The sequence below is a fragment of the Seriola aureovittata genome, chromosome 16, assembly GCF_021018895.1.
Source record: "Seriola aureovittata isolate HTS-2021-v1 ecotype China chromosome 16, ASM2101889v1, whole genome shotgun sequence".
In the NCBI taxonomy this organism is placed as follows: Eukaryota; Metazoa; Chordata; class Actinopteri; order Carangiformes; family Carangidae; genus Seriola; species Seriola aureovittata.
Genome location: NC_079379.1, coordinates 23,065,464 through 23,092,765, shown reverse-complemented (window position 1 = coordinate 23,092,765; position 27,302 = coordinate 23,065,464). Strand labels below are relative to the sequence as shown.

Sequence of the window (27,302 nt, the reverse complement as noted above, 5' to 3'; positions counted from 1 at the left end):
ATCAAGATGAAAGATAAAACTGAGAAGAAAACTGTTCAAGGAGTCACAGTTTGGGTGAGATTGCATCATGTGTGACTTGTAGCATCCTTTTGATCCCTTAAAGATTTGTAATATCAGCTTTCAGCTCATACACTTTTTAATCTTCCTGTCATTTCAAATTTCAGTTTCCCCCTATCTCTGAGCCACATCTTTATTGAGCTCATTTCCCACTTTCTTCGGGTGGTTTGTCAGTTGACTCAGCTGACTGAGACAGAACAGCAACTAATGTGTCTGATGCTTATTTATTTTTGAGTGACTTGGGAGAGGTGGTTTCAGTATCCCTATCCAACAATAGTATCGATATAATTTCCAGTGGTGTGACGGAGCGTTTTTATCCTTCAGACATCAGGCGCTCAAACTCAAGACACCACACCCCTGTACTTTATTCTATGATAAAGTCATATTAATGCGCTTATACCACCAACAACGGAACGTAAACTGTGACGTGGTGAAACCAGACATAATACCTTGTTTGTGTTCTGTCAACTGAGAGGCTCAGATCCTCCTCTCTTCTGATTGGCTCACAGACCTGTTGTTACTACAGCTGCAGAGAGAAGCCTGAGAGAGGAGATGTAAAACTACACTGAGATGGTTTTTGGTTCTTAAAACTACAAATATATCTTCTTATGGATCAACACTTCAAATAAAACAAAAAAGTGTAAAATATGGGACCTTGAAAGTCAGACAGGTTCCGATGACGCATACTGAATTGTAGCTGAGTAGAAATATAAAGTGGTTTTAAGAAAAGTACGAGTGCATCCATTTTGTACTTAAAGGTATCATATTTTACACTTTTCTGGTGTTTTATTTCAAGTTTTTTTTTTTCCATAAGAAGATATATTTGTGGTTTTAGGAACCAAAAACCATCTCTATAGTTTCACATCTCCTCTCTCTTGCCTGAGCCTCTCTTCTGATTGGCTGACTGTTTTCTGAGTCATCACATAAAATTTTTTTTAGCAGATTTCAGGTCAGAAAACCAAATCCTGCAAGGTTGGGTGGTGGGGCATGGCTGAGAGCGATGACTGCTTTGTTGTGACATCGCAAAGCTGCAGAAGTCCTGACGGCTCATTTTAAGGCTCAGTTTCTGAATACAGGCTGTTTGCATCTTGTTCATGGATTGTACACTTTGAAACTTTCATAGTTTTAATATAGAACATAGACCTTTATTATCAAAAAAGACATTCCACAGTATGGGACCTTTAAGTACTTGATCAAATGTATTTTCCACCAGTGTGCCCATGTGAACATAATGTTTTGATGCATCATTTTCCTATTTTTCTTCTTTAACAGCCCAATTATCCTGCAGGGAGAGTTAAAACCTTTCTAATCTTATTAGTTTCCACTTGACTTGTCACAACACTTGCTCATGTTTATAATAAGTTCATTTCAGTTGGTAATTAAGCGTTGCACGGTCCGGCTCGTAATGAGCCTGATTGATGGGGAAACGGTGTTTAGTGTCATAGCAGTCTGTCATGATGTTGTCATGCAGGTTTATAAAAGTCGGTAATGAGCATTGACATCATGAGTCACCCATAATCTGTTTTTCAGGATAGCCTGCCTGGCATTGGCTTATCTACTGTTTGAGTGAAGCTGTGATAGGGCAATTTATAATCAGCCTCTGTGTCCACAGCGATGACCTTATTGTTTTCCTGTCTGTTTCCTGCAGGGTGAGACAAGGGAAACGTAGGCGGCTCTATTATCAGGTCAGTGGTTTCACCCTTGCAACCAAATATAACCTACATTCGTGTTTTTGCTGTTTCACTTTTTCCATCTTTATATTATGGTTACGAGTGGAAAGTAATTCCCCTGGAAAGCATGTCCAATCTAGATCTGCTATACATGCAAGAATGTGAACTGCACATCAGACAAATTATTATTTTTGTTTTCTGTAATGTGTCAGCAATAAAAGCAACTTTGGCAGTAATTAAGGCTGTGGTGATATCAGATTTTCACCACGCGATTATCGTGACCAAAAGAATTCATGGTAACAATTAGACTCAAATACAAGTGCAGTGAGGTGGAGACAGAGTCTGTAACCATAACTGGAATATTGGACAAAAAGAACAATTGATGCGTAGTGAAAAGGCAACCAGATGAAGTGATAAACAAAGTTTTCTACAGGTAGCCAGTGCTTCAGTAGCTTGTTTCAGTCAGTAGGTTCTGTGACTGTGCTGTGGATGAATACAACAATGCATTCACATAAAAAAAATGAACTTTTGAATACTTTAGTATTTTTAAAAGTAAGTACTCCAGCACTTTGACTCATGTAATGGGGTTGTGTGTTTGGTCCACGTCTGGAGACATCTGATATCTAATAATCTGTAATGCTATGAAATCTGACAGGAGGTTGAGTGAGTTGAGCAGATATGAATCACAGCCGTCTCCGTCTTATTCATCTACAAAATTTATGGCCAGATCGTCCAAATTAGTAACAGGAAATGAACATCCAACAAAGAGATACAACAAAAGCTGAAACATGATCCTGCTGAGTAATTATGATTTTGAAGACGTGGGCGAGACTAATCAAACAGCACATGTATTGTCCGATTCTATTCACCATGAAATGGTTGGACTATCTGGCATATTTATAGTTAGCCTTTCCAGGGTTCAGAGACGCAGGTTTCCTCTGTTTGTTCACTGTTTCTAAGTTTAATATGAGGGTGTTCTATGAAAGATCACAATACTGATTGTCAAAATATTCTTTTAAGTGGAAATATACCCATAATGAGACGTTATATGTGAGGAAACTGAATCCGCCTTGTGGAAAATCACCAGAAGGAGGAAAACTTGTACAGTATGTTCAAAAACATGTTTCTGTTACTGCCATAACTACAAGGCATTTACTGTAAGGTCGTGTATTGTTTTACTTGAACTGTTAACATGAGGGTATAAAACAGGGGTCTCCAACAGGCGGCTACCAGTAACTCACACCCTGTTTCAGAGCAGCTCGCCCAAAGGTTCAGAGAATATAGTCTGTGCAGACGGTGGGTGTGTAGTTCAAACTTTAAGTAACACAACTTCACTTAGTAAATCTGCAACTAAATCAAATGCACAGTCACTTGTCAGTTGTCAGTTGTCAGTCAAACAAGTTACTGCAGGTTTGTTTACACCAGATCTGCTGTAGGCCACATGCAGTGAGAGCAACTCCTCTGATAACAGCACAGATATAAACTCGACATTTCCAACTAACAGGAAACCTGTTGGCATGGATGAAATGTGTTCAGCTGTGGGCTTCAACTTGAGCACGTGTTTGTTTAGATTTTGGAAAATGAAGTGTACTGAATTAGCTATTTTAAGTTCCTGTTCGTTATGTACCATTGGATGTACTGACAACTGTCACTGATCACTGACTGAGGAGCTTCTTCTTTTCTCTGGTTTCTAAGCAGATTTATGGAGGTTTATTTGCGTTAATTTTGATTTTGGACACAAAAATTTACTCTTATGTGACATGGTACAAAATGTGATTTTGGATTTTGATATTTGATTAATTATCGTATTCATCTGATTTGTTTTGGAGATCAGTTTGAGGGTTTTGATATTATATGTGAATAAATTTAACATAAATGTAATGTAAGGAGCCCACAACCCCTTTTATTTTGTCAAAGTAGCTCTCAGAGTTAAAAAGCTTGGAGACCCCTGGTATACAGATCTAACAAAGGAGGAATACTGAATAATACATGTTGCATTTCTATCATTATGTCACTGTCATCAGTTAGAACTGTATCGCCATTTCTTTCCTCCATAGGCCTTAAACAGTGACCCAGCAAATAACACTTAGGAGTCAAATCATAAAAGGACTATAATTAAATACAGTAAGAGGGTGGGGGCCCTGTCTGGGGCAGTATGACTAGACTAAAGGTCAGGAGCAGGCCTGCTTTTGTCCGACTTTTCCGTCATATAGCCAACAGCTCCTCACATGGAGAGCTGTTCTAGCAGAGTATTCAGAAGAAGAAGAAAAAAAACACCGCCCCAGACTGGGCATGGCTGCGTCTGCTATTCTCACAGCAGGCAGCGCTGTATGGTGTGTTTACTTAATAATACCAGGCAAACAAAGGGCACATACATTTTTATCAGAGTTACATGAGTTGAACTGCACCACTATCAGCTCTGGCATCGATGCCCTGTTCTTGGATTACTGCAAACATTATTCGGCGTGTTTAAAAAAAGGATCTGAGAAGTTTGTTTTTGTCTGTCTTTCTTTCCTGAGTTTTAGTTGTCCAGCCACTTCACATATATGCTCAGTGACAGAGTCTTTAAAAGGCCAGTAGGTGGCAGACCAATTTATGCCACTCATTTATGGTGTACAAGTCCACAAAAAAAACATGTACCGCACTCATGGCGTGTAGTTCAGCAAATGACCAGAAGAGATCACAGTCTTCAAACTTTTAAAGTTTGTACCTGCAGCAGACAAACGATGCGTGACTTGCTCAGATTTCAAAGAGAGCAGATGGGTGCAACTTATAATGTGCAGTGTACCTGCAATAACAATAATAATTAATAATAATAAGTCAGTCCATTTATTTTTTTTAAATGTGAATTTGCATATAAAAAAATCTATAAAAAAGACAAATCTTTGTCCATGTCAGCGTTTATTTTTTTATTATTTATCTTCAGTCTTTCGCCTTTCAAAAAATATTGAACCTTAAACCTACCTAGTTCACGTTTCACTGCAATGTAAAAAGTAAAAAAAGAACATCTCTTACTATGACTAATACAATATTTCTCCCTTTTCAATCAACATCCCCACAGAAGAAGGGTTAGTGTACATTCATATTATACACCCAAGCATCTTCCTTAATAATGTCAACATCCTGTCAGGATTTGCTGCAGTCAAATGCAATTAAATTGGACCTCCAGAACTGACAGATCAAACGCACAGCAGTTGAGAAATATATGTTAATATATGACCATCTATCTGTATTCAAAAGCTGTTCAACAAATAGTTTTCAAGACATGTTTTCTACAAGGGATGTATCCGTATAGAATATTCATGTACAAGGGTTTTATTTGTCACACATACAGTACAAGCATTATGTCTAATGAAAGTGTGTCACTCTCATTAAGGCTGTGCTCGTGTGTAAATAGGAAATATGATGGTTGATATTATATTATTGATATTATAATCCTAAATATATTTTATTTATGATTATTAATGATGCTGTTGCACTACAAAGACTCTTCTCTGCCTGAAGGAAGACACCCAGATTACATTCTCCATCACATCTGTTACATTTTAGATTCATCTGTTGATAATTTATCTAGGACTGTCTGTATATACTGTTGCCTGTGTATTTACATTGTGCTTATTGTTACAATACATACAATGCACAGTTAATTCTGTGTCACATCCATGTGCAATCGTGCACCTTACTGTACAGCTTTTTGATGCACTGATGTACAGTGAATTAGAGTTTATGTATCATTGTGCAGTCTATATTCAGCATATAGTATATTCTAGTTATGGTTATTTATTTATCGTCAATTAATTTTTTGAATCTATCTATCTATCTATCTATCTATCTATCTATCTATCTATCTAATAAGACAACTAACTTAAAAAATCTATTTATCATAAATATATATATTTCTAAATGACATATTTTGTATAATTTTGCATTGGAAAACGTCAACCAATCATTTCAAACAGTGATACCATGGCACTGCCCGACTGTAAATCATGTAACCACCCTTTCCTTACCTCTAACCACCGTCAACAAACTCTGCCCAACCGTAACCATGAAACGCTTCAGCTTCATGCATGTCAGCTCACGTGGTCACGTGGTACCTGCGGTTTGCGTGTGTTCAGATTTTTGCTGTTGGGGGAGCAACCTCGCAGGAAAAGTGCGCATGCGTGAGAGTATTTAATCTTCCCAAGCGAGTTAATGTGCAAACACCTTTTTGAAACTAAAGTGTCAGGAAAGAAGTTTCAAATAGAAGATTTTAACTTCTCTCCTGGCGTTTGGTGTAAAAGTGAGGCGATGCTCGTGCGCTTTGTTTCTTCCGCTTACGTCAGAAAGTTACTTTTATGACTTTATTTGGGTCAAAAGGTAGTTAGTGAAGCTAGTTCCGCCTTGCTTTCTCCCAGTGATGGACAGCAGCGACAAGTGTCAAAAGTAATCAGGGGTCAACGAAATACGGGGGAAAAACGTCTCCTTCCTTTTGGATACACTATCTCACAAGTTGAGCGGTTACAAGTACAGGTGAGTCGCCTTTTTGCACTTTTAATACATCCGTCTGTTTGAGCTAGAGCGACAAGTGCGAGCTAATTTACGGTTGCTAACAAAGCTAATGCTACAGTACAGGGACAGTAGCCACCTGTTGCCGACTCTGCTTTTAGCTAGCATCAGCCAAGGATTAGCATTATGCCAGCACTGTTTGTAATGCGTTTCTATCTTTAGCTTACAAATTAGTTGGTCAAATTAGAAAGGCGGAATGAACAGGAAGACCGAAAAGAACAGAGTAACAGACGGTGCTCAGACTGTGTTACAGTATGTCTAACTTTATACAGTTAGCCTCGGGTTGTCCTCTGTTATGTACCTGTCTGATGTTGGCTTGTTACAGCCCGTGTATTGCTAGTAGCAAAAGGGCAATCCTGAAGAACAGAGCCTTATTTATGACTTATTATGACTGTTTTGGCTATCTCAGTGTTATTCTTAACCACTGTGAGAATGTTAAAACCTATGACTTTATATATATATATATATATATATATATATATTTGTGTTGTATATTTGAAATTCTTCAATTCAGTATATTTGCCTATGAGGTTTTACTGAGCCCTGGGACTTTTGCATGGCAGCTGTAGCATTATATTACAGTGACTGAAGGGAGGCTTCAGGTGTAAATTATTTGAAGCAACTTAACTCTCTGTGAAACGTTCCTCTGCATTCCATTCACAGGCCCGTCTACTTGTTCCAACAGGCACCCAGTGCTTTTAGTGCTGCCTCAAAGCAGTATTACGCCCTATAGTGACAACACAGACTGTTAGAGGAGAGAAAACAAAAGGAGCTGCAGCTTATTGTATTTGTTCCAGATAGGCGGCATTGTAATCGGGTCATTCATTTTTATTGTGCTTTGTGTGCAGATAGTCGTGGATTGTTGCATCTCACAAGGATTTCGCCTCGCGTGTCAAGCAGAAGAGATGGTGGCAAATATCAGCTCAATCTGAATACATAAAGGTGGGTTGCAATGTGGAATGAAGTTGAGGGTTTGATGGTGGTGGGGCATGTTGCAGGGGACTGGCATTGATTTTTCAGAGCATTCAAATGGTGGGAAATGAACACAGACTGTGGCATGTAACTGTAATCTTGTTTACAGAAGTGCCTTCTTTGGCAGATAACCAATTGTTTGTCTGGAGGTAATTTTGTACCCAGAGAGGGAATGTTTGCGGTTCAGTTTGGCTGATGGTAAGGAGTATGTCTCAAAACATTTAACATTTAGCATTTGGTAGGAAGTTAGGCACATATTATCTCAATCTAGATGCAGATTAAATATTTCTAAAACTGCATTTTGCAGAGTCCTTAGGCGCTAGAGTCAGTTTTGATTTTGGAAACAAACTGTACAAGTGGCAGAATCTGATAAAAAAACAAGCTGCTCTCGTTGTTAGTATAGAAATAAATAGAGAACAGAGATGTATTCAGATGAAGTTGTTTGAGCATTTGAATCTTGGGGGTCTGTGTGTGTCTTACATAATCAGATGTGTGTGTGCCATTATCAGCAAGCTGTTGACAGTGGCTCATTGAGATCCATGCAGCTCGCTCCCAAACAAACTCCATCTTGGCTCTTTATTTAGTGATTGCTAAGTCTGCAGAATGAAACTTGGCACAATGGCTGATTGTACTCCTCTCAGCTTTGCAGAACTCTGGCCCTTTATCCGATGAACTGGGAGTTCTTAATGAGCTAATTGGGAGCTTACACTGAACAAACAGGATTGTGTAAAATTTATGCATTACCTCGTAGTGCATAAAGGGCCCAGCTGAGTTTTAAACATTGACTTTTGAATGGAGTGAGAGTATGAAGTAGCTCTGACAGTGTCTTTCATCATGCAGCATTCTCAGGAGTTGTTTTTTTTCTTTGCTAAGGCAACATAATAAGTTATCATAAAACCGCACATCCATTCCATTAGAACTGAGTAAAATGTACATTAACAAGGTTTGTTCACAATATGGATCGCTAACACTGCTACGAAGGTCTTGGATATATTTGTGTGAAGAAACACTTAATTTGTAGTCTGTGGTTGCAGTCTTATATGAGATGCATTTTCCTATGTTTTATTTTAATGACAAGCAGCATGCTTGGCAGTAAGCTTATCCAATTAGCAGTTGACAGTGGTGAAATCTTTTCTGTGGCTTTCCAAAGTGAGCTTTGATTTATGAGAGTGAATTATACTCTGGTTACCACGGCTCTGTTACTAGTTATCTGATTTTTAATGCAGTAGTTGGTTCAATATGCACTCATCTTTGAAAATCTAGATCAATCATTATTGTGGAAATCAGATGCATAAATAATAATAATATACATAATAATATAACGCCATCTTCTCTGATTGTGATTGGCTCAGTTGTTGCATGATTAAGGAATATGTACATTTATGCGATTAGAAAACCTTTGCAATGTAATTATTCAGTAGTCTCTTTGTATTTGTTCTGCTACGAACATGAACATCTAACATTACAGAATGAATTGACATTTTTCAGAATGTATTCACACTGAAATGTCAGTCATAAGATGTCCTAAATAGTTCACACATTACTCAAGGTATTGCAACCTTATTGTGTAAACAGGTCTGAAGCCTCACCTCCATAAGAAATATAAAGGTGTACACTCACTCCCGTGTGAAAGTGATGAAATACCGCTGCTGGATCCTGTTACTAAACCGGAAAATCGAGCTGCCATTTTGCTTACTGCTCTCTAAGTCATTCTCTTTCTAATGCTGAGAATGAGTGAAAACCGGACGTAAGTTAACTCAGAGACCAGGCTGTTAACCTCTCCGACCTCTGGCTACTCTGTAAGATAATGGCAGGACTGGGCGGGAACCTGTGTGTTTGTACATGTTCCTGTGGTCTCCCGAGGGCTTCAAGCATTTCAATATGGGGATTTTGTATGCTCACAAAGCGGTGCACATTAACTCACCTCTGTGTTTGCTTTGCTGCCAGCCTGCACCTGCTAATTGTTGCCCCTCTGAGCTGAAGCTCGCGTTGGGCCCGGTGCACCCGGGAGGATATTCGAGAACAGAATAGAGTTGCAGTGGTGCTGAACTTGATCTAGTAAATTATTTGTGAGTTCAAGTGTGTATCGACTTCTCTCTCTTATGGGCAGGTTGGAAACGGTGAATAATAAATGGATTAAGCCTTCTCTTAACTGACAAGACCATAAACCAAATCAAATGGGGCTATGATTGTTAATAGCTCAGATTTAATAGTTGTTTTGTGTGTTTAGTAATGAGTCTTTTATGACTTTGATATCAAGGGAGAAATACATTGTCAACAATGACTGTGCTGGGCATGCAGTAACTGTGATATAGTCTGTTACTGTTGACTATAAGTGGTGATATTTATTGGAAATAAATGCAAAGTCAGTAATTTACACAGTCATCCTATTTACCTATTTATTTCCAGGTGAAACCAGTAATAATACGATTGCAGGCCGATTAGAGCGTTCATACTTTGTTTTTGTTTTTTTGCTTTTTGTTACATACAGTGTTAGCAAATTTTTTTTATTATTCCAGGAGCTCAGTCTCCTGATTTAACTGCGTTAATTAATTTTTCTAAGCCTTGTGTGCATTTCTCTGAACCGTCTGCGCTGTACATGATGGGTTGTTTATAAATGTTACTTTGATAACCCGAGGCAGATATGCAGCAGTAGCTTGCACACTAGAGAAGTGGACATTAGTGTTTTCAGTGGATCATTTGAAGTGTGGTACAGTCCAGACATGTAATCCTCCATGCAGCTGTTTCACATGTGCTGTGTGTACATCATATACCAACACTTGTCAAACAGGTTGGGACTGAACCAAAGCTGATTAGGCAGAGGGTTGTCCACTGTTCAAAAAAACAAAAGGAAAAAAGCTATTACTACCTGATTTTAAAAGTTCAAGGCAGAGTTGGTTTTGTAGTTTGAGATTTAATGGACTAGTTTAAGTCTTATGACAACTTCTTGGTATTTTTGTCAGTGGTGATGACTGTGTCCTGGCAAACGGAGCGCCGTAATCACTTTGCTGCTAAGTTGTCCTGCTGGAACAAGAAGTCACAGCTAAACCGCAAGGACGGCACTGGGGAGATCCTTCAGTAGAAGTAAGTTAAGCTGAATAAATGAGCCTATAGTATTTTTCTTTGATCACGACTTCATTTGAAAGCTGAATTCATAGAGAACCTGTTGTGCTTCATCAAATCATCATAAGAATCCGGTCTAGTCCATCTAATACGAAGGTGATGTCTTTGCCTGTCAGGCTACACTCTCCTATTTATTCTGCAGTGTACACATTGTGCAGACTATTTATTCACAAAGGTTGGGTTTAACCAGATTGTTGTCGAGGGACTTTTGACATTCCAAAGTGCAGCCTGATACTGATGTGTGCAACCTCCCCTGCCAAGCGTCAGGATGTAGCCGCACCTACCGACTTTGACCAATTACAGGCAGGGTTATCATTTGAATAGTTGGTGTGAAGGTCTGTAGGAGAAATGACACAGATTGTTTCGTTGAAGTGAGCTCTGTCCTGAAACATGGCGACTAGCTATATCTATCTACCTTTCTCTGTCTTCTCGTTTTTTTGCTCTTCCAGGTGTCACGACGTGTCTTCACTTGCTGTATCCGCCCCTTTACAGACAGGCTGCCGCTACAAAACGTATATAGCGGAAACCATGCCATGTTATGACTTATTGACTACTGCTGAACAGTGCTGTCACTAATGCAGAAGAAACCTGACTGGTTTACTTTTTTAAATTAAAAAACAAATATATATATATAGATAGATATATAGATAGATAGATGCATGCATTGCGACTTTTAGCTGGGCTTCATCAACAGATTTTATAGCAAGTGGTATCTCCATTGTTGGTGCTTTGTGGAGCTCCGTACCAGCGGCGTGTTTCGTAAAGGTAGCTCAGACAGGCAGAGCTTATTGCGCAAAGTCTGTCTTGAATTAAACTAACAAAGTAAACCAGGATTGAACTGTTTTTAAAGAGCTAATGAGGTCAAACAAAGTCAAGTGTGCTTTAAGAAGCGCTCGTTAATGACTTCGAAACACGGCCCTGAGACATCAAGCATGCAGTCTTGTTGCCACGGTAACTTGGATCAGACTTATGTAGGCCTCCGTTATGAAAACTGAAAATAAGTCGTGCTCATCTGGTAACGCCTCTGAGATGAGTGTTTTACATTAATTGTCAATTAGCACGGGTCCTTGTTAACTACTCATATCTAACTTAGTCACAAAATTTGTAGATAAGTCTCTGCTTACACTTGTATATTATATGTTACACCTGTCGGTATAAGTGCAGTACAGTTCAGCTGCGAGGTTTACCCAATAAACTGCTAAATGAGAGTGATTTGAAAGAGCCAAACAAGATCTCAGAGGAAAAGTACTCCATTACTTGATGTCTCATTGTATCACACAGTTGCAGTTATTACTAACTACCATGTTTCCATATTGTTATTTGTTTGTATACATGTTTGATTGTGTGTTTTTCACTCTCTCAGGTATAGCTCAACCACAGTTAAGCTTTTTGTCCCATCTTTGAGCTTTACACGTCACGTCACGTAAGATGGTTTATAAAACCAAACTGCACACAGCACACTCATATTTACCACCCCATCGAGTGCGTGTTTTGTTCAAACCAAAGGACTTTAATTTTTGAAGAGTCTATTATTTAAGAGTATGTATTTCATTCTTTAGTGCCGTGGGAAATGATGTATCCCTGTTCTCCTGGACACTGCTACTGGCTGATAACTTAAAAAAGGAAAACTGAATGAGACCGTTCCGCCTTTTAAGTCGAGCAGGAGTGGATTTCTAGTGTGTGTGCGTACGTGCGTGCGTTTGAAAGCTAATTAATGCACTGTTTAGTCTTAGTTAACACAACAGAGCTTTTGTTCAGCTTCAGTCTGTCCCCCATTAGCTGCAGAGAACATCCAATCTATTGAAATGCCCTGAGAGTCATTCATTGATTTACTGAGAAATAATGGGAAACTGGAGCCTGAAGTGACTGGAATAACTTCGGCTAGTTGCTCTAAAGTTTAATTTTAATATCGGCTGCTTTGGGATTCTGCAGTTTCCCAACCCCTCCATGAGATTATGTTTTGTTTTACTCATTATTTTCAAAGTAAATTATTTGTTTATCCTTTCACTTGTAATTAGACACATTTGCATCTTATAATGAATGAATGAATGAATCTGTTGTGTTGTGGTGTACTATTGAAATTCCTCTAAGTTCATACATTTCATAATGATTCAATGCATTCATCTGTTTTCAGGAGCTGCTGACTGCTGAGTTTTGGACATTGTGATGGAAAATCCTGGTAAGAGAAACTCTCTTTTTATTATTACTCCAGTTGTAAAGGTTTTATTTTACTGTATATGCTGACTGTAGTGAGACTGACGTTATCTGAACCGTAGTATCGTGATGACAGAAAGCGGTGAGTCAACAAGCATAGTGCCATGTTATGAAGTTGTCCATTAAGGGGGTGGCCCTGTGATGCATTGTGCTGTTGACACTGCTGGTATCTGATTGGCCCTTGCCCAGAGGACACACCTGTAGGTGAACAGAGCTGCCGGTTTTTTCTCACTGCCACGCATGGCCTTGTGTCTGTTTCACCACTGACCTTGTTCGTTTGACAACCTCGACGTATCAAGTACACGCTCGGAGGATCTTTGTTCCTGGGCTGAGCCGTTGTTCGTGCATTTGTGACATCTGTGGGAAATACCTGGGATGGCTGTCCAGGCTGAATGTATTTGTGAGTAAACCTGCTTTCTGTCTGTTGGCGGATGTTCACATTTTTGAAGATTTAAGTTAGATTTGAATTTACATTTGACCTTTTTTCTTTAAAGTGTAGTCCGCTCTCTCGGCTTGCAGTATGTCCCTTTTGTTGAAATGTGAGACGGTATTGAAAGTAAATCGATCAGTTATTGCTTTAGTCAATGTAAAGATAGAACAGGACGTGGCCTTATGAGAACTTCATAGATCTGTGCCATGGCAGGAACAGATTAAGGAAGCTTGATGTACTCATCCCTGCCTGGCCCTGTGTCCAAGCAGTAAAAATAAACTGGACTTCCTCCTCGGCTCTATTCTGAAAATGATTTGCTTCTGTTGAGCAGCTGCAACGCTTCACATGTCCTTTATATTTTGAAAGCCATCCAGCATGTTGGCTAATGTCACATTATATCATATGTTTTGGAGTTGTCATTATGAGATAGTATTATAGTATTTTTCTGAGTCATCAACTTGTTTGTTGTTTTTGTTCAGCCGGGGCTTCGTGTTTCTCAGGTTTTGTTTAAAAGCCTGAAAACATTTCTTTGTCTCCATCTGCTGCTTCTCTATGGAAAGAGTGACAAAAGGTTTCAGTGGCACGATGACTCACAAGTCAGAGGATGTCATCGCTTGTCATCGCTTTTTTATTTACATTCAATAATTTCAAGGATTGTTGTGATCCTAATTATGATCCTTGTGCCAAGAGGTGGGCTTGTGGTCTTGCGTTCCATACATTCCTGTGTCAGTTGTTCCTCTATGTTGTAGCTTTAATTAGACTGTAGAGGGAGCAACAGTTATGTGGTTTGTTTGGCCTCTCTCTCTGTCTGCTTCCCAAACTTCTTCTTATTTTGACCTTTTTTTTTCTTTTTTTAAAACTTCTTCTTTTTTTAAACTAAAGTTGAAGTTGCAATTCAGCATAACTTAATATATTATATATTAGCAATAGCATGCTATTTTTGACTAGATTTTATGGAAAGCTATTCATTTTTATCTCATCTGTGGAGAAAATCCATCATGAACATGTCATTACACTCTCTTCTCCTTTTTAACTTTCTATAAACCAAATTCTGTGTGACTAACTGTGGAAACATCTTTTCTCCTACTTTCCAATTTTATCTCTAACATGGATGTAGGAGCTTATCTAACTCCCACACACTGATTACATATAATGAAATCACACAGTGCTCTGATAGAAATGTCCAGGGACAGACAGCCTGGCTGCCTTGTTTCTGTCCAGCATGGACATGGATGTTTCTGAGATTAAGGTTTTGACCCAGTGACTGCTCACGTGTGTGTTGTGCGTTTGACACTGTGTGTTACGACACGGTTTAGGAAGATGAAGTAAAACTAAACACATCAGCACATCATCATCATTTATTTATTTATATATATATATATATATATATATATATATATATATATTATTTTTTCAGTTAAAGTGAAATGCAAAAGTTATTTTTCCCCTATAATCATCATTTCATATTGCAATATCTGTCCAAACAATCGCAATATGATGGTACTATGACTGTTATCAATACTTTTTATCGATCTGATACTTAAATGGTACTCTTATCATTTACTTTTTTACTATTTTTTCTAAGATAAAGAAAGAAAGAAATTGAGAACAGCATTAACGTTGCTTGATTTTCTTATATGTGCAGTTTATAAATTAATATTCTTGAGCTGCAACTGTCAAATCACTAATTGCAACTTTTAATCTATTTCGCTAGATGTTTTGACAGATTGCTCGTGTTTCCGCCCCCACATGCCAAAGACATGACACATACATGTGGCAACTCGTGTAACCACACTTTTGAATGTTTACTTCTCTCCACCATTGTCGCTAATAGCATTGTGTGTGTGTGTGTGTGTGTGTGTGTGTGTGTGTGTGTGTGTGTGTGTTGCAGTGTGTGAGACGGAGCTGCCCCCACCCTTCACACACACAGCGAATTTCTAACAGTGAAAAATGCATCAGAGACAAATGTCTTAATCAGAAACTGAGCTGGTGCGATAAAATGTGAGATAACTTTTATGTAGCAATAATAATTAGGAAGTTTATTTTCTCAATTTCTCCAGTACTGAGAGCAGAACTGATAGAGTACGAGCTTATCTATCTTACACTTGGATTTAATAATTTAGTACTGGAGTCTGTTCTTCAGTACCGTGTTTCGGCACTCGTACCTAATTTGCCCCCACACCTGAGGGAGGTGTGGTCCAGGAATTGTGTCAATCATAGCTGTAAAACAAAGTGGCTAACATCCACATCTTCCACGTGCATTTTGTAGTTTAAATGGACAGTCGTCGTCGTCGTGCCCCCCCCCCCCCCCCCGTCACCAGACACCTCTACTGTGTCACTTCCTCTTCTCTGGTGCTGAGCGCCACCTTTGCCCGGCTCACCTTCCACTTCTCAAGTTACCTCACGCAGCAGAGCCCGCCCCTCGCGCTTCGGGGAGTAGTGTTTTGTCAGTCTGAGAAATGGTGCTAGCAGGGGGCCCCCACTGCATTGCAAATCCCTCAAGGCTTGATGGCTGGACCGGCCAAACCTCAAAGCTCGCCTACTGTGAACTTTGCCCCTGAAAAATCTGCTCTCAGGAATGAAAGGCATCTAAGACTGCAGGATTACCTTATTGGCGTACCTTATTTATGAAGTCAGAGCTCCAAGAAGGGAGGGACCTAAGGAGTGAGTGAGTGTGCTGGTGTTTTAAAGCGAACGAAGGAGGGAGGAAAGGAGGGGGAGACCAAATAACACAGGCTGAAGGGAGGGGGAGGGAAAAACTATAGACACGAGAGAGAGACTAAACGACGCAAGTGAGCAGTCAAGACAGTCTTGAGTTACAGGAGCTCCATGTCTGGGTGGAGAACAGCGAGGTGGCTTTAGGTTTTCCTCTCCTGCCGCGGGCCTCGGGAGAGGCAGGGCCCGGCAGGCCAGTGGGGACAGGAGCCGTAGCATGGGACACAGTGCTAGCAGTGAGACAGTGGCCCAGCAACCAGCCCAACACAACACGGGTGAGTCCAGGGCGCCAGAGGCTCGGCACGAAATGCTTCCCGTGAACATAACTTTGACTTTGACTGATTTCTTTAGATGTGGAAAACGACATTGGCGAGCATGTTTGGCTTTGTGTAGAGGAAGAGGGGGGGCAGGTGTTTTTTTTTTTTTTTTTTTTAAAGCAGAGAGAGAAAACTGTAAGGCGGCAGGCACAGGCAGGTGTAGAAGAATGCCTGCAGATGGAATGTGGTGATTGTGAAATACACAAACCACACAAACTTCTCTCTGTCTGCACGCTGCGCTCCATCTCCCCCGAGGAAGCCTTCCTGAAGGGGGGGAAAGAAAACAAAAGATTTGAGGGTACAAGGCACCAACTGACACCACCAGCTCTCCACATGTGCATCTCAGTTTTAACTTGAATGACTTCACTTCTCATGTCGCGGGTGTACACTGACCCACGAGCTAATAACAGTTCAAACACTGAAAACCAGTTTTTGCTGGATCCGCTCTCAAGTTGTATTTGCGCACCTACAGCTCCTCTTAATAATACAGCTGTCAGCTATTGGAATCCAGCATCTGTGCAATGCAGGCCACCGACTCTAATTTAGTCACGACCTTCTATTTGTTCAACAGAAACGACGGCCTGCTCACTCACAATTGGTTGAATCAATATTTGCTTTGTTTTTTAACCGCAGGGTTTCTGTTCAGACACGTCACAACACTCCTACTCGAAACAAGCAACATAGGAACATCTTCTTTGTTGTGTGTTCTTCTTTCTATGCAACATGTATTTTTGCCCCCGGTGAGCTATTTTGCGTAGCTGGTGTCAACATGTCATGTGATTGGCGTGAGTCATATGGACAGCTTTAAACCAGAGGGGTTCAGGGTGTTGCATCAGTTGCCAGCTGGTTAGTGCAGCTTTCATGCTTTTATTAGCACTTTGAGTTCTACATTTACAGAAGTCTGTGTCGTTGTTACTAGAGTCTTTCACCTCATCTTTAAAGCATACATCTCGGATTGTCGTGCTTTACTGTAACACAAAGTCACCACATCACACACAGCCAAGCCACATCAGTGTTATCCCAGTTCACTGCCGCCCCAGCCCTCCCAGTTTAACGCTGCACTGGTGTCTGGGATATGTGTCAGGAATAGCTGTGAGGGCCAGTGCACTGCACAGAGTTCACTGACCTGTGTACGCCCACATTTCAGCATGGGAGTTCACACATACATCCAACAGCCTGCTTCACTTCACACGGTGGACAGACAGGATCATATGAACATTTGATGGAGAGTCTTTTTAATGAACAGAGTTTGACGGTCATCTTAGGTCGAATGCCAATTAACCAGCTCTTAAATATGTGTGTTTTGTCAAATTAATCAATGTTTGAGCTGCAACTAACAATTGTTTTCAGTAATGATTAATGTGCCAATTATTTTCTAGATAAATTAATGGTAAAGTGACATTTTCAAATGTCAAATTATCACATTTGAGAAAATAGAAACAGAAAATCTTTGGTGCTTTTTCTTACCAAAACGACTAAAACATAAATTCAGAGATCATCAAAATAGTTGCGGATAAAGACTTCCAAAGTTATACTTGCGTTGCTCAACAGGCTCAACTCATTGTAACATAAATGCATGCCAAACAAACAAACAAACAAACAAACAAACGGAGACACGGTAATAGCACATTAAGTATGATCAACATGAATACATAAAGAGTAAAGACAAACTATTGCTCATCGACACAGAAGCCTTTCATCCTGACCTGCCTTTTGTAAAGAGTTTTTGTCTGCTCCCTGTAGTGATAAATGAAACCAAGTGTGAAGACAAAGAGAAACTTTTAAAGGTCAAGGCTGAAGAGAACGCATCTTTCTGTCCTGTCATGTGATACATAACACACTGTGTCGCATCACAATAGTTTGTGAAAGTTGTAATTAATCCACCGGTTGATTCATGTGTTGTGCGCTGTAGCGACACAGAGACGAGCTGAGCATGTTCACAGTGACCGTGAGAATACAGAGGTTTGGGATAATCATGGTCAGATGTGACTCACTCTGACATATGGAATATTTTCTATATGAATCAGGAAGTTTCTCACTCTCAAAATCTCAGTTTAGGGCTGCAACAACAAGTTGATTACGATTAGTTGATCGATTGATTCAGTCACTTTTCAAGCAAAGAAGATTCTCTGTTTTAAGCTTCTTAAATGTGAAGATTTGTTGTCTTTCATATATGATAGTAATAAAATAGAATATTTTCAGGTTTTGCATTAATCGTCTGATAAAGGATGAATTTTCTGACTTTTATAGACAAAAAAATGATCAGCAGAATAATCAGTGATGAAAATAGTCAGTTGCAGAATGATGTTTTGGCTTTGAAAATCGATATCAGGGCTGCAACTAACAATTATGTCCATTAGCAGTTAATGTGGTGGAGAGACTGACACAACTGCTCTCTCTCTCTCTCCCTCTCTCCCTCTCTCCCTCTCTCTCCCTCTCTCTCCCTCTCTCTGTCTCTCTTTCACACAAACACATTGACAACACACCCGTCTGCGAGTAGCCCCTCCCCTCTGTGCACACTCCGGATCAAAACATGATCGTGCACAGGAGGAAGGATCGTTGGCGGCTCTTCCCCTCAGAGAGGAGGGTTAGCATAGCTGCTAGTTAGCATAAACTGCTCGTGCAAAGGGGATCACGTTCATATTAATTCTTTAACCCCGCTGTTTGCTCCCTCAATCCAATCCTAATCCTGAGGAGGCACAAAGACAGGCTGGACCAGAGGTGTTAGGAAAGTTCAACCAGCGTGATTAGCTCTCCGATTAATTTGGCGTTCTGTAGACAGACACTGGCCTTGAGCTGAGGACTTAAATTAGAAGGGACTAAACACGAGGAGCACTTAAAAAGAGCTGAACCCAAACATGGGTCGATGAAAAGGGCTGTAGCCTAAAAATGATCACAAGTAGCAGCTCATTTTAATTTTAGCAGAAACCAAAACGGACTGCCCCGTTCTTTTAACACCAGACTGAAGTCTTACTATTTTTATTATGAAGAAGATAAGCGTATCGTGCTGTTGAGGCGTGAGTTGGAACTGAATTGTGATTTATATGCATATGGAAAAACGACTCGTATTGTGTCTGCGGCACTGTATCGTGATTGTTGTTGTCCGCTGCACACGCCGCACGTTTGTCTCGGCTGTATGGAAATTGGATGGCAGCCGCATGGACACATTCAATGTGTGGAGATCTGCACTGTCAGCTCTTATATTCATGATTGATCACATTCAAGTACGTGATTAATAGGTCATGCATTAATCATTAACACCTCCAATATACAACTTTTTTTTTTTTTCCCAATGCAGCCTGATGTCCTGAGCTTTCGTGTCTGACTCTTCATGTTGGTTACATTTATCTGTGACCTTGAAAAGGTGTTAGTGGTTTCCCTCCACTGTTTATGTTGGTTTTCCTCATTCTTTCATTTCATTTCACCCTGTTTTACAACCCATCGACCACAACTTATACCGTGTCTGACTGTGAGCAATGTAGTAATGTAACATGGGTTTGACGCTGTAATTATGCGCTTCGAATGTGGTTTTAAATTTGATTATATAATTTGTATTTTAAAGGAAGTTATACCTCAGTAATAACAGCTTGTGTTTCCACTATAAAAGCATCACTAGTCAGTAATGACGGTGCAGAACTCCAGATCGTCATATCTATCAAGAATAAAAATATATAGCTGCCACTTATGCAGAATGTGTGGGTGTGAGTGCGTTTGCCCCCAATTTTTGAAGATGAACAGGGTTGTGTTACACAATCTTGGGTAAGCGAATATGGACGTCAGTGTCTGCAAATGAAATAATTCAGTTAGATTCAAATCTACGTGAGATAATTACAGCTTCAATTTTCAGTTCAATTTAATTATGTAGCACCAAATCAAAAAATAACATACATTATCTTTAGGCAATTTCTCCAATATTTACATAATATAAATTGAGAAATGAGAAAACGCTTCACGACAGTGGAGAGGAGAAATCTCAGACAGAGCCAGACTCCTGGGTGGGTGGCCGTCTGCCTCAACCAGTCGGGTTGAGAGGAGAGAAATGAGAGAGAAGGAGTAAGTAGCTCACCTGAGTCAGATTTAATGATAAGCTTTATTAAAGAGGAAAGTTTTAAGCTTAATCTTAAATGTAGAGGAGGTGTCTGCCTCCTGGATCCAAACTGGCAGCTGGTTTTCACAGGAGAGGAGCCTGACAGCTGAAGTTTCTGCCCCCACTTCTACTCTCATTAGGCCTGCACTTAGAGACTGGAGTGTTTTTATTGGGGTAATATTAGTTTAGTTGTTAAGGGATTGTAGGTAAGAAGATTTTGAATATTATTCTGCACTTTACAGAGAAGCTACACAGGAGAGATATGATCTCTTTTTCTACTTCCTGTCAGTACTTGCGCTGCATGAATTTTGAATCAGCTCGAGGCTTTTCATTGAGATATTGAGACATCCTGATAATAAGGAATTACTGTAGTTCAGTCCGGAGGTAACAGATGCATGGACTAGTTTTCACCATCCTTGTGGGACAGTATGGTTTCTTATTTACACAATATTATGCAGGTGGAAGAAGGCCGACCTACAGACTTGTTTTATGTGGGAGGTAAAGGACATAATTGAATGTCAGTCTTCCCTGTCATATAATGCTCAGAATACCTGCACCAATGAGAGAATAAACTCACCTGTCTTCCTCTACATTTGTGAAACTAGTGGTTCAGTCCACCTCCCTTCTCCCTGCACTTAAATCACAGGCCGGCTGCCATGTTGCACAATGTTGAGTAACTGCTGCCATGCGACTCATCGCCCAAGAATTACGATGGTGGTTTCACACCTAGTTATTGCCGTCTTTGACTCATGGTTTCTGTTAGAGCTGTTGCTTAGTTGTGCTTTTTTTATTTTATTATTTTTTATTTGTCAGTTTAATCTTTTTCTTACAATTTTTTAACGTTACTCTGGTTTAAAAGAAGAATATCAGATATAGATGGTGAATGCGACAAATACAGAAGGATGTTACATGATCCTATAACTGTCACAACCATGACAAAGATCACATTTAATTCACACCACCTTGTAAATAATACCAGAAGGGACTGTGCCCATATTTTATTGTCTGGCTCTCATGTGACAGTTGAGACAGCTGAGCAGACAGAAAGAGAGGAATTTGGACCAGCCTTGTTTAGAGGTTTGGTCCTTTTTTATTATCACACATTAATGAAGCAGCAGCCTGGAGTTGAAGCCCTGCCCTATGTGTGGACATAACTCACCGGATCAGTAATCGGACCCATTTGAAAAGATGGGATTATTTTGTGTTTAGACCTTGTCACTATTCCTGCACTGAAATGGCAGATTCCTCAGCTGTAGTGTTGGATTGAGTCACAGGCCAGTCGCAGTTGTCATCTGGATGTAAGACTGTAGATCACATTGCATTGTGCCCAGTTAGTAACTTATCAGTCACATTCACGTGAACACAACAAACTGTACTGCAGCGAGAAACAAGATCGTGTGTCCAATACGTGACTGTTCGGAACATTTTTTGTCAAATTGTTGGAGATTTAAAATTTTGCTTGGCAAAATAAGGCTTAAAATAATTTCTGTAAGTAATATTTTGCAGAGATTGAAATCCAACATGAAAGTCATTGTTCTTATTACTGTTAAAACAAGTTGTTTGATTATCTGCAATATCACTGCAATGAGTGACCTCTTGTTTGCCTCCCTCCTGTTCATGCAGATGATGAGGTCGACAGCACAACAGGCGGTGGTGAAGACGGAAACTCTGGTGGGGGAACACCTCCAACCAAACGCAAAGGCAAGTTCTCCAAGATGGGAAGGATCTTCAAGCCCTGGAAATGGAGAAAGAAGAAGCCAAGTGAGAAGTTCGCTGAAACATCTATAGGTATGCTGAGTACAAGGGCTCAATATCTCCATCTTTTGTGTTCATTACTCTTTGCTTCAGTTAGTTATGTGTTTTTGTTTTGTTTCAGCTTTGGAAAGAAAGATTTCTGTTAGAAAAAGTCGGCAAGAGCTGATTGCGAGAGGGGTTCTAAAGGACATCCAGGAGAATGGTGAGCTTAGACTTCGTTAAAGAATATTCTGTGGATGTATCAGCTTCATTTTTAACTATTATTTCACTGCTTGTGTCTTCATCTACAGAGAGCAATGATGTGAACCACTCTAAAGCTCCTCCAGTGAAAAATGGGCACCCCATGCCAATGGACGTGGACAGGGTGTCGGAAGCCGGGGTGCGGGTTTCTCGGGGGGAGTCTGACATGAAGGCGAACGCCCTCAGGCTGCCCCAGGGAGATGAACGTCGAAACAGAGCGGCGTCTGACGCCTCCCGAAGTAACCGGGCACCTCTGGATGTGGACTCTCACGCGCGGCTTACTGTGGACGTGGACAGACGAAGCCGCCTCCCGTCAGATGTTGATAAGAGAGGAGGATCTTTACCCCGAGGGCCTCCTCAAGATGATAGATACCGCAGAGAGGAGAGGAGAGAAGGAAAAGATGACAGGGAAGACAGAGGAAGGAAAGACAGGGAAGACATGGAAAGAAGGGACTGGCGAGAGGAAAGGGAACGGGATGGGGGAGTTGACCGGAGGGAAGACAGAGACATCAGAGAAAGGCGAGAATGGAGAGATGACCGAGAGAGGAGAGATGAAAGGACAGACAGGAGAGATCGTGACGAGAGAGAACGGCGAGATCGCGACGAGAGAGAACGCCGGGATCGCGATGAGAGGGAACGAAGAGATCGTGACGAGAGAGAACGGCGAGATCGCGACGAGAGAGAACGGCGGGATCGCGACGAGAGAGAACGGCGGGATCGCGACGAGAGGGAACGAAGAGATCGCGATGAGAAAGAAAGGAGGGATCGGGACGAGAGGGAAAGGAGGGACCACCGAGACAAGAGAGATGACAGGGATCGGCGGCTTGAGAGGGACAGAAGAGACAACCGAGATGACAGAGAAGAGCGAGATGACAGAGATAGAAAAGACGACAGAGACAGGCGGGACGACAGAGAGAGGAGAGAGGACAGGGACTGGGCCAAGAGAAATGAAAGGGAGCGACGAGATGAGCGGGAAAAGAGGGAGGAGAAGGAGAGGAGAGAAAAGCCGGACGAGTCGCGGCCTATAGTCAGACCTGTCTCTGAGATAAACCTGAGGCCTCCTCTGCAGAAGAGCTCCTCAGAGGACGTCAAGAAGACTCGCCCTGCCTCGGAGTCTGACCGGAGGAGTACGCTGCCCAGATACAGCCCAGTCACAGAGTTCAGAGAACGCTCAGGTAAGAGCTCATCTTTAAGTTTCATTATTACACCAACTCACAGGGATGCCACAGTGGAACTTTTCCCACCGGGTAATAAACTCGCGACAACACCGGCGTTACAGAGACCGCTGGAAATATGATGAGAAAAGACTTCTGGGCTCAGTATCTGTAGATTAGAAGCGTTACCTCCCAGATGCCGCCACCTGCGTCAGACAGAGTTTGCAGATCTTATTCATTGATTCTATCTGGTTCCTTTTTGGCATTGGGTTTAAATTTGATGCTTTTGCTTTTCACTTTGACGTCAAATTCTCTAACCTAACTCTGCTCTCACTGCATGATAAGACGTTGGCTCTACCGCTGATGTGTAAAAAATGAACCCAATGAGTCAGCAAACCTCACTAATCTAGGCTGTATTTTTTCCACTTGTTAAAACTGCCAGTTTGGGACATTCAACGGTGCGGTGATAATTGAGAAACTACTAGTAGGAAAGTTGATGGTTTCTCAGAATCTGACTGAAAGGAAATCAGGAAAAAATTTGTTATCACATTATCTTGTCACACATTTTTGACTCTGATGTTTCGCAACATGATGAAAACTGGATGAGCCACACATATCAGGCGCTATTTAATTTCCAGCTCTCATCATGCAGAGGGAAGTACAGAGGCATAGATTTCCTCTGGCTCCAGTGTTTCTGTTTGTCCTGAAGTTTATGAACTGTTTAAAGTCTTTTCATGAGAGATCTGAAGTTATTTTCCCCCAATAAAATTTGACCATAAAGTCCTGCTCAGTTGTTAAAAGTTGAGCCGTTATGAGGAGTGCAAACCTATAAACTGAACAGGTCGTTTACAACTCGAATTTTCCTCAAACTGTTTCCCTCCCTGACGTCCAAACGACTGTTTGAATTTTGAATAAAAAGCAACAGCCCTAACACGTCCACAAAAATGTGCATACAGGGATATGGAGGTTAAATAGAAATCATGTCTTCTCTCATATCCGATTGCTGGTGGAAATTGTTGATTGCAACGAAAACTTTCTTCACCTCTCTCTGATTGTGACACATTAGATAGCGAAGCCATTTTCAGAAAAAATCCTGCTCGGTAAGATAATGCAAACCAGATTAATTCAGGTAAAATTGTTCTTTTTCCCTGCGCACCCATTGTTTCCCCTCCAGGAGCCTGATGAAGTTGTACTTTAATGTCACATTCCTTCATTCACTTTGTTGAATGTTTACTTGGCTTCACTGCTGAGATCACAGTTACTGGGGTTTAGATAAATAAACATGGTGGTATTCTCATGTTTGACTCAACCCTTTAGTGATATGGTGACGATGCTGCGTCGATCTCACAGTGAATCAGATCTGGATTCCTGTGCTACACGCTTAGCCTGTCTGACTGTGGCCGCAACTTTGATGTTTACAGCGATTACTAAGTGCAGTGTGTTAATGTTTAGATGATGAGCAGCGATTTGACCGAGTTTGAGTCAGTAAAATGTATCGTACAGAGGAGATGAAACGTTTATACTTGACTAATAGAGATGAAACTCTGACATTTGTTTTTGTCGCAGTTTCCGTCTTGTGCCACTTTTCCGTTTAAATAAAAACACTACTGCTGTCCTTCTCCGCGAGGTTCAGATTTGATGTCTTTTATTGTACGCTGCATTAATCACCTGTAGATGAAACACTTGTGCTGGTTGTTCTCACGTTAGCAGTGGCAGGTTCAGGCTCTTCAGTTCTGCAAACCATTTTCAGAGTGAATAGTTAGTCACTGAGTGTTTTGTGATCTTGAAACGCCGACACGTGGAAACCAAAGTCCCCTGATGGTGCTGTGAAGGCATGTCGGGTGAATGATTGAACTGTAACTCTAAACGTGGGGCGATGAAACTGAAACGGTAAACATCAGGCTCTTGATACGTGGGATTTAATATGAAAAGCAAATCGCTGCGATTCTTTGATCTGCCTCCATGTCTGGTGTGTGTGTCTTAAAGATGGTCTGATTCATTTTACCCATCATCCTCTGCTGACTGTAGAGCCTCGATCAGAGTCGCCCTCGAGCTCTGAAGGATCTGCTTATTTTCCAAGGTTTTCAAACACCTCTTGAGTTTTAAGTAGAACCCTTGTTGTGACCTCCCCTTTAATGTTTGTTTGTGTGTGTGTGTGTGTGTGTGTGTGTGTGTGTGTGTGTGTGTGTGTGTGTTTACCCCTCTGTAGAGTCTGCTGTTGTACGCTCCACCCCTGACCCTCATCCAACACAAGACTCGCAGCAGGATCCTCCCCCGCCCAAACAAGCTCTGCTTCCCCCAAAATTCCTCACTGCTTCCTCCACCGAGTCTGCCAGGAGTCCAACCCCCTCTTCCTCTTCATCCTCATCCTCCTCATCCTCCTCCTCGTCCTCTGTTCCTGTGGCTGCGGCCAAGCCGCCAAGGACTGTCTCCCTAATAGCCGATGACTCCTCTCGACCCTCCCTTGCTGCTTCTTCCTCAGCAGACCCTGTCACGCCGCCCCCTGTCCCTCCCCACGCCAAGCAGCCTCCCGTCCCTCCACCCAAACCCAGCAACCGCCACAGCAACCCTGCACTGCTCGGTGAGTTTGTCCATGTCTGTTTTATTGCACACATAAAATTAGTCCCTCTCTCTATAAACAGCTGCTTTGGTCTTTGTGTATCTGTCTTTGTGCTGTTAGTCAAACAAGCTGTAGAACTCGAATAAGGGCCGAAGAAATTCACCTGAACCTTTTTGAGAAACGATGGTCTCAAATTGCAAGTTCAACACTGGGCTTCAACGAATTCTGGCATAATGCAAAACTGCGGCTACACTTTGTCCCCTCAGCTGTAAAAATGTACGCCATCCCTGAAACAGGCTGAAGTCATTCCTTATTGACTGTTGACACTATTAGATGGAAGAGACTCATGATGGACACAGGCTGCTTTATATTGATGATGACACTGACATGCACGCTCAGTATCTGCACAGTTCATATCCCTTTAAGACCAGAATCTGTATCATCTCTCTTATTATTTATGACCATGTATATTTATTTATTTATAGATTATTATTGAACTGTCAAAGAAGTGATGGACAAACATACAATTTATCATACAGTATGTTATATATCTCACACTTAATTTATTCAAATATAATACCAAGATCACAAATCACAAACAAACAAATACACATAAGGAAAAACATTTATTTTCCTTCTTATATATTTTACATTATTTACATTATATATTACTTTTAGACCCATAGATAATGTGTTTACTTTGCCATTGAGCACAAGATCAAACTTAGGTTGGGCTGGTGTATTTAAGTGTGTGTGTGTGTATATGTGTGTCTATATATATATATATATATATATATATATATAAATAAAAGGCCTCGCTTCTGATTAGAGATTTAATTTTATCCATCCTGAAATATTCTTGTAGAGAAAAGGCTCTTTTTCTTCGAACGAAACTGCTGTTGTGAGGCGTCAGTTCAGGTTGGGATTAACATGGTATGTTGGGTGGTGCCCACACCTGTTTCAAAGATACAGATGAAGCTTTTTGTTTGTTGTGGCGTAGCTGTAGTGATTTTTTTTTTTTTTTTTTTTTTTTTTTGGAAAGACTTATTCATCGTGTGTGTGTGTGTTGTGTGTGTGTGTGTTGTGTGTGTGTGTGTGTGTGTGTGTGTGTGTGTGTGTGTGTGTGTGTGTGTTGTGTGTGTGTTGTGTGTGTGTGTGTGTGTGTGTGTGTGTTGTGTGTGTGTTGTGTGTGTGTGTGTGTGTGTGTGTGTGTGTGTTTCAGATTCTCCCAGAAATGTTGAGATTGCTTTTTAGATGTTTATATTACACAACTTGTTTCAGAGTAGGAGTTTGAAAACTGATCATGAAGAATGAAACAGTTACTGATAAAAAATTAAATAGTGGGATAAAAGTTGGCACTGCGCTGCTGGTAGTTGTATTTGTATTTCTGAAATAAAATCCACATGGTGCATTTTCAAGGTTTTTAGGAATTGTCTGTAATTACCTTGAGTCCTTCCCCT

General features: G+C 40.8%; 1 protein-coding gene across 6 annotated transcripts in view; it reads left to right on the top strand.

Annotated features, from left to right (window-relative positions):
- Nucleotides 1-5,917: 5,917 nt before the first annotated feature.
- phactr4a (phosphatase and actin regulator 4a) overlaps nt 5,918-27,302 on the top strand; it is a 32,198-nt gene continuing 10,813 nt past the window's right edge. The window contains exons 1-8 of one of the 6 annotated variants that reach the window (XM_056399438.1): nt 5,918-6,239; nt 7,124-7,217; nt 10,211-10,331; nt 12,505-12,549; nt 21,757-21,921; nt 22,010-22,090; nt 22,179-23,303; nt 25,492-25,863. In XM_056399438.1, the coding sequence (XP_056255413.1) occupies nt 12,537-12,549; nt 21,757-21,921; nt 22,010-22,090; nt 22,179-23,303; nt 25,492-25,863 (1,756 nt within the window). In that variant the 5' untranslated portion in view covers nt 5,918-6,239; nt 7,124-7,217; nt 10,211-10,331; nt 12,505-12,536. Of the gene's footprint in view, nt 6,240-7,123; nt 7,218-10,210; nt 10,332-12,504; nt 12,550-12,884; nt 12,985-15,777; nt 16,005-21,756; nt 21,922-22,009; nt 22,091-22,178; nt 23,304-25,491; nt 25,864-27,302 lie in introns of those variants that run through there. The other 5 variants (XM_056399437.1, XM_056399439.1, XM_056399436.1 and 2 more) reach the window with 5 other exon arrangements.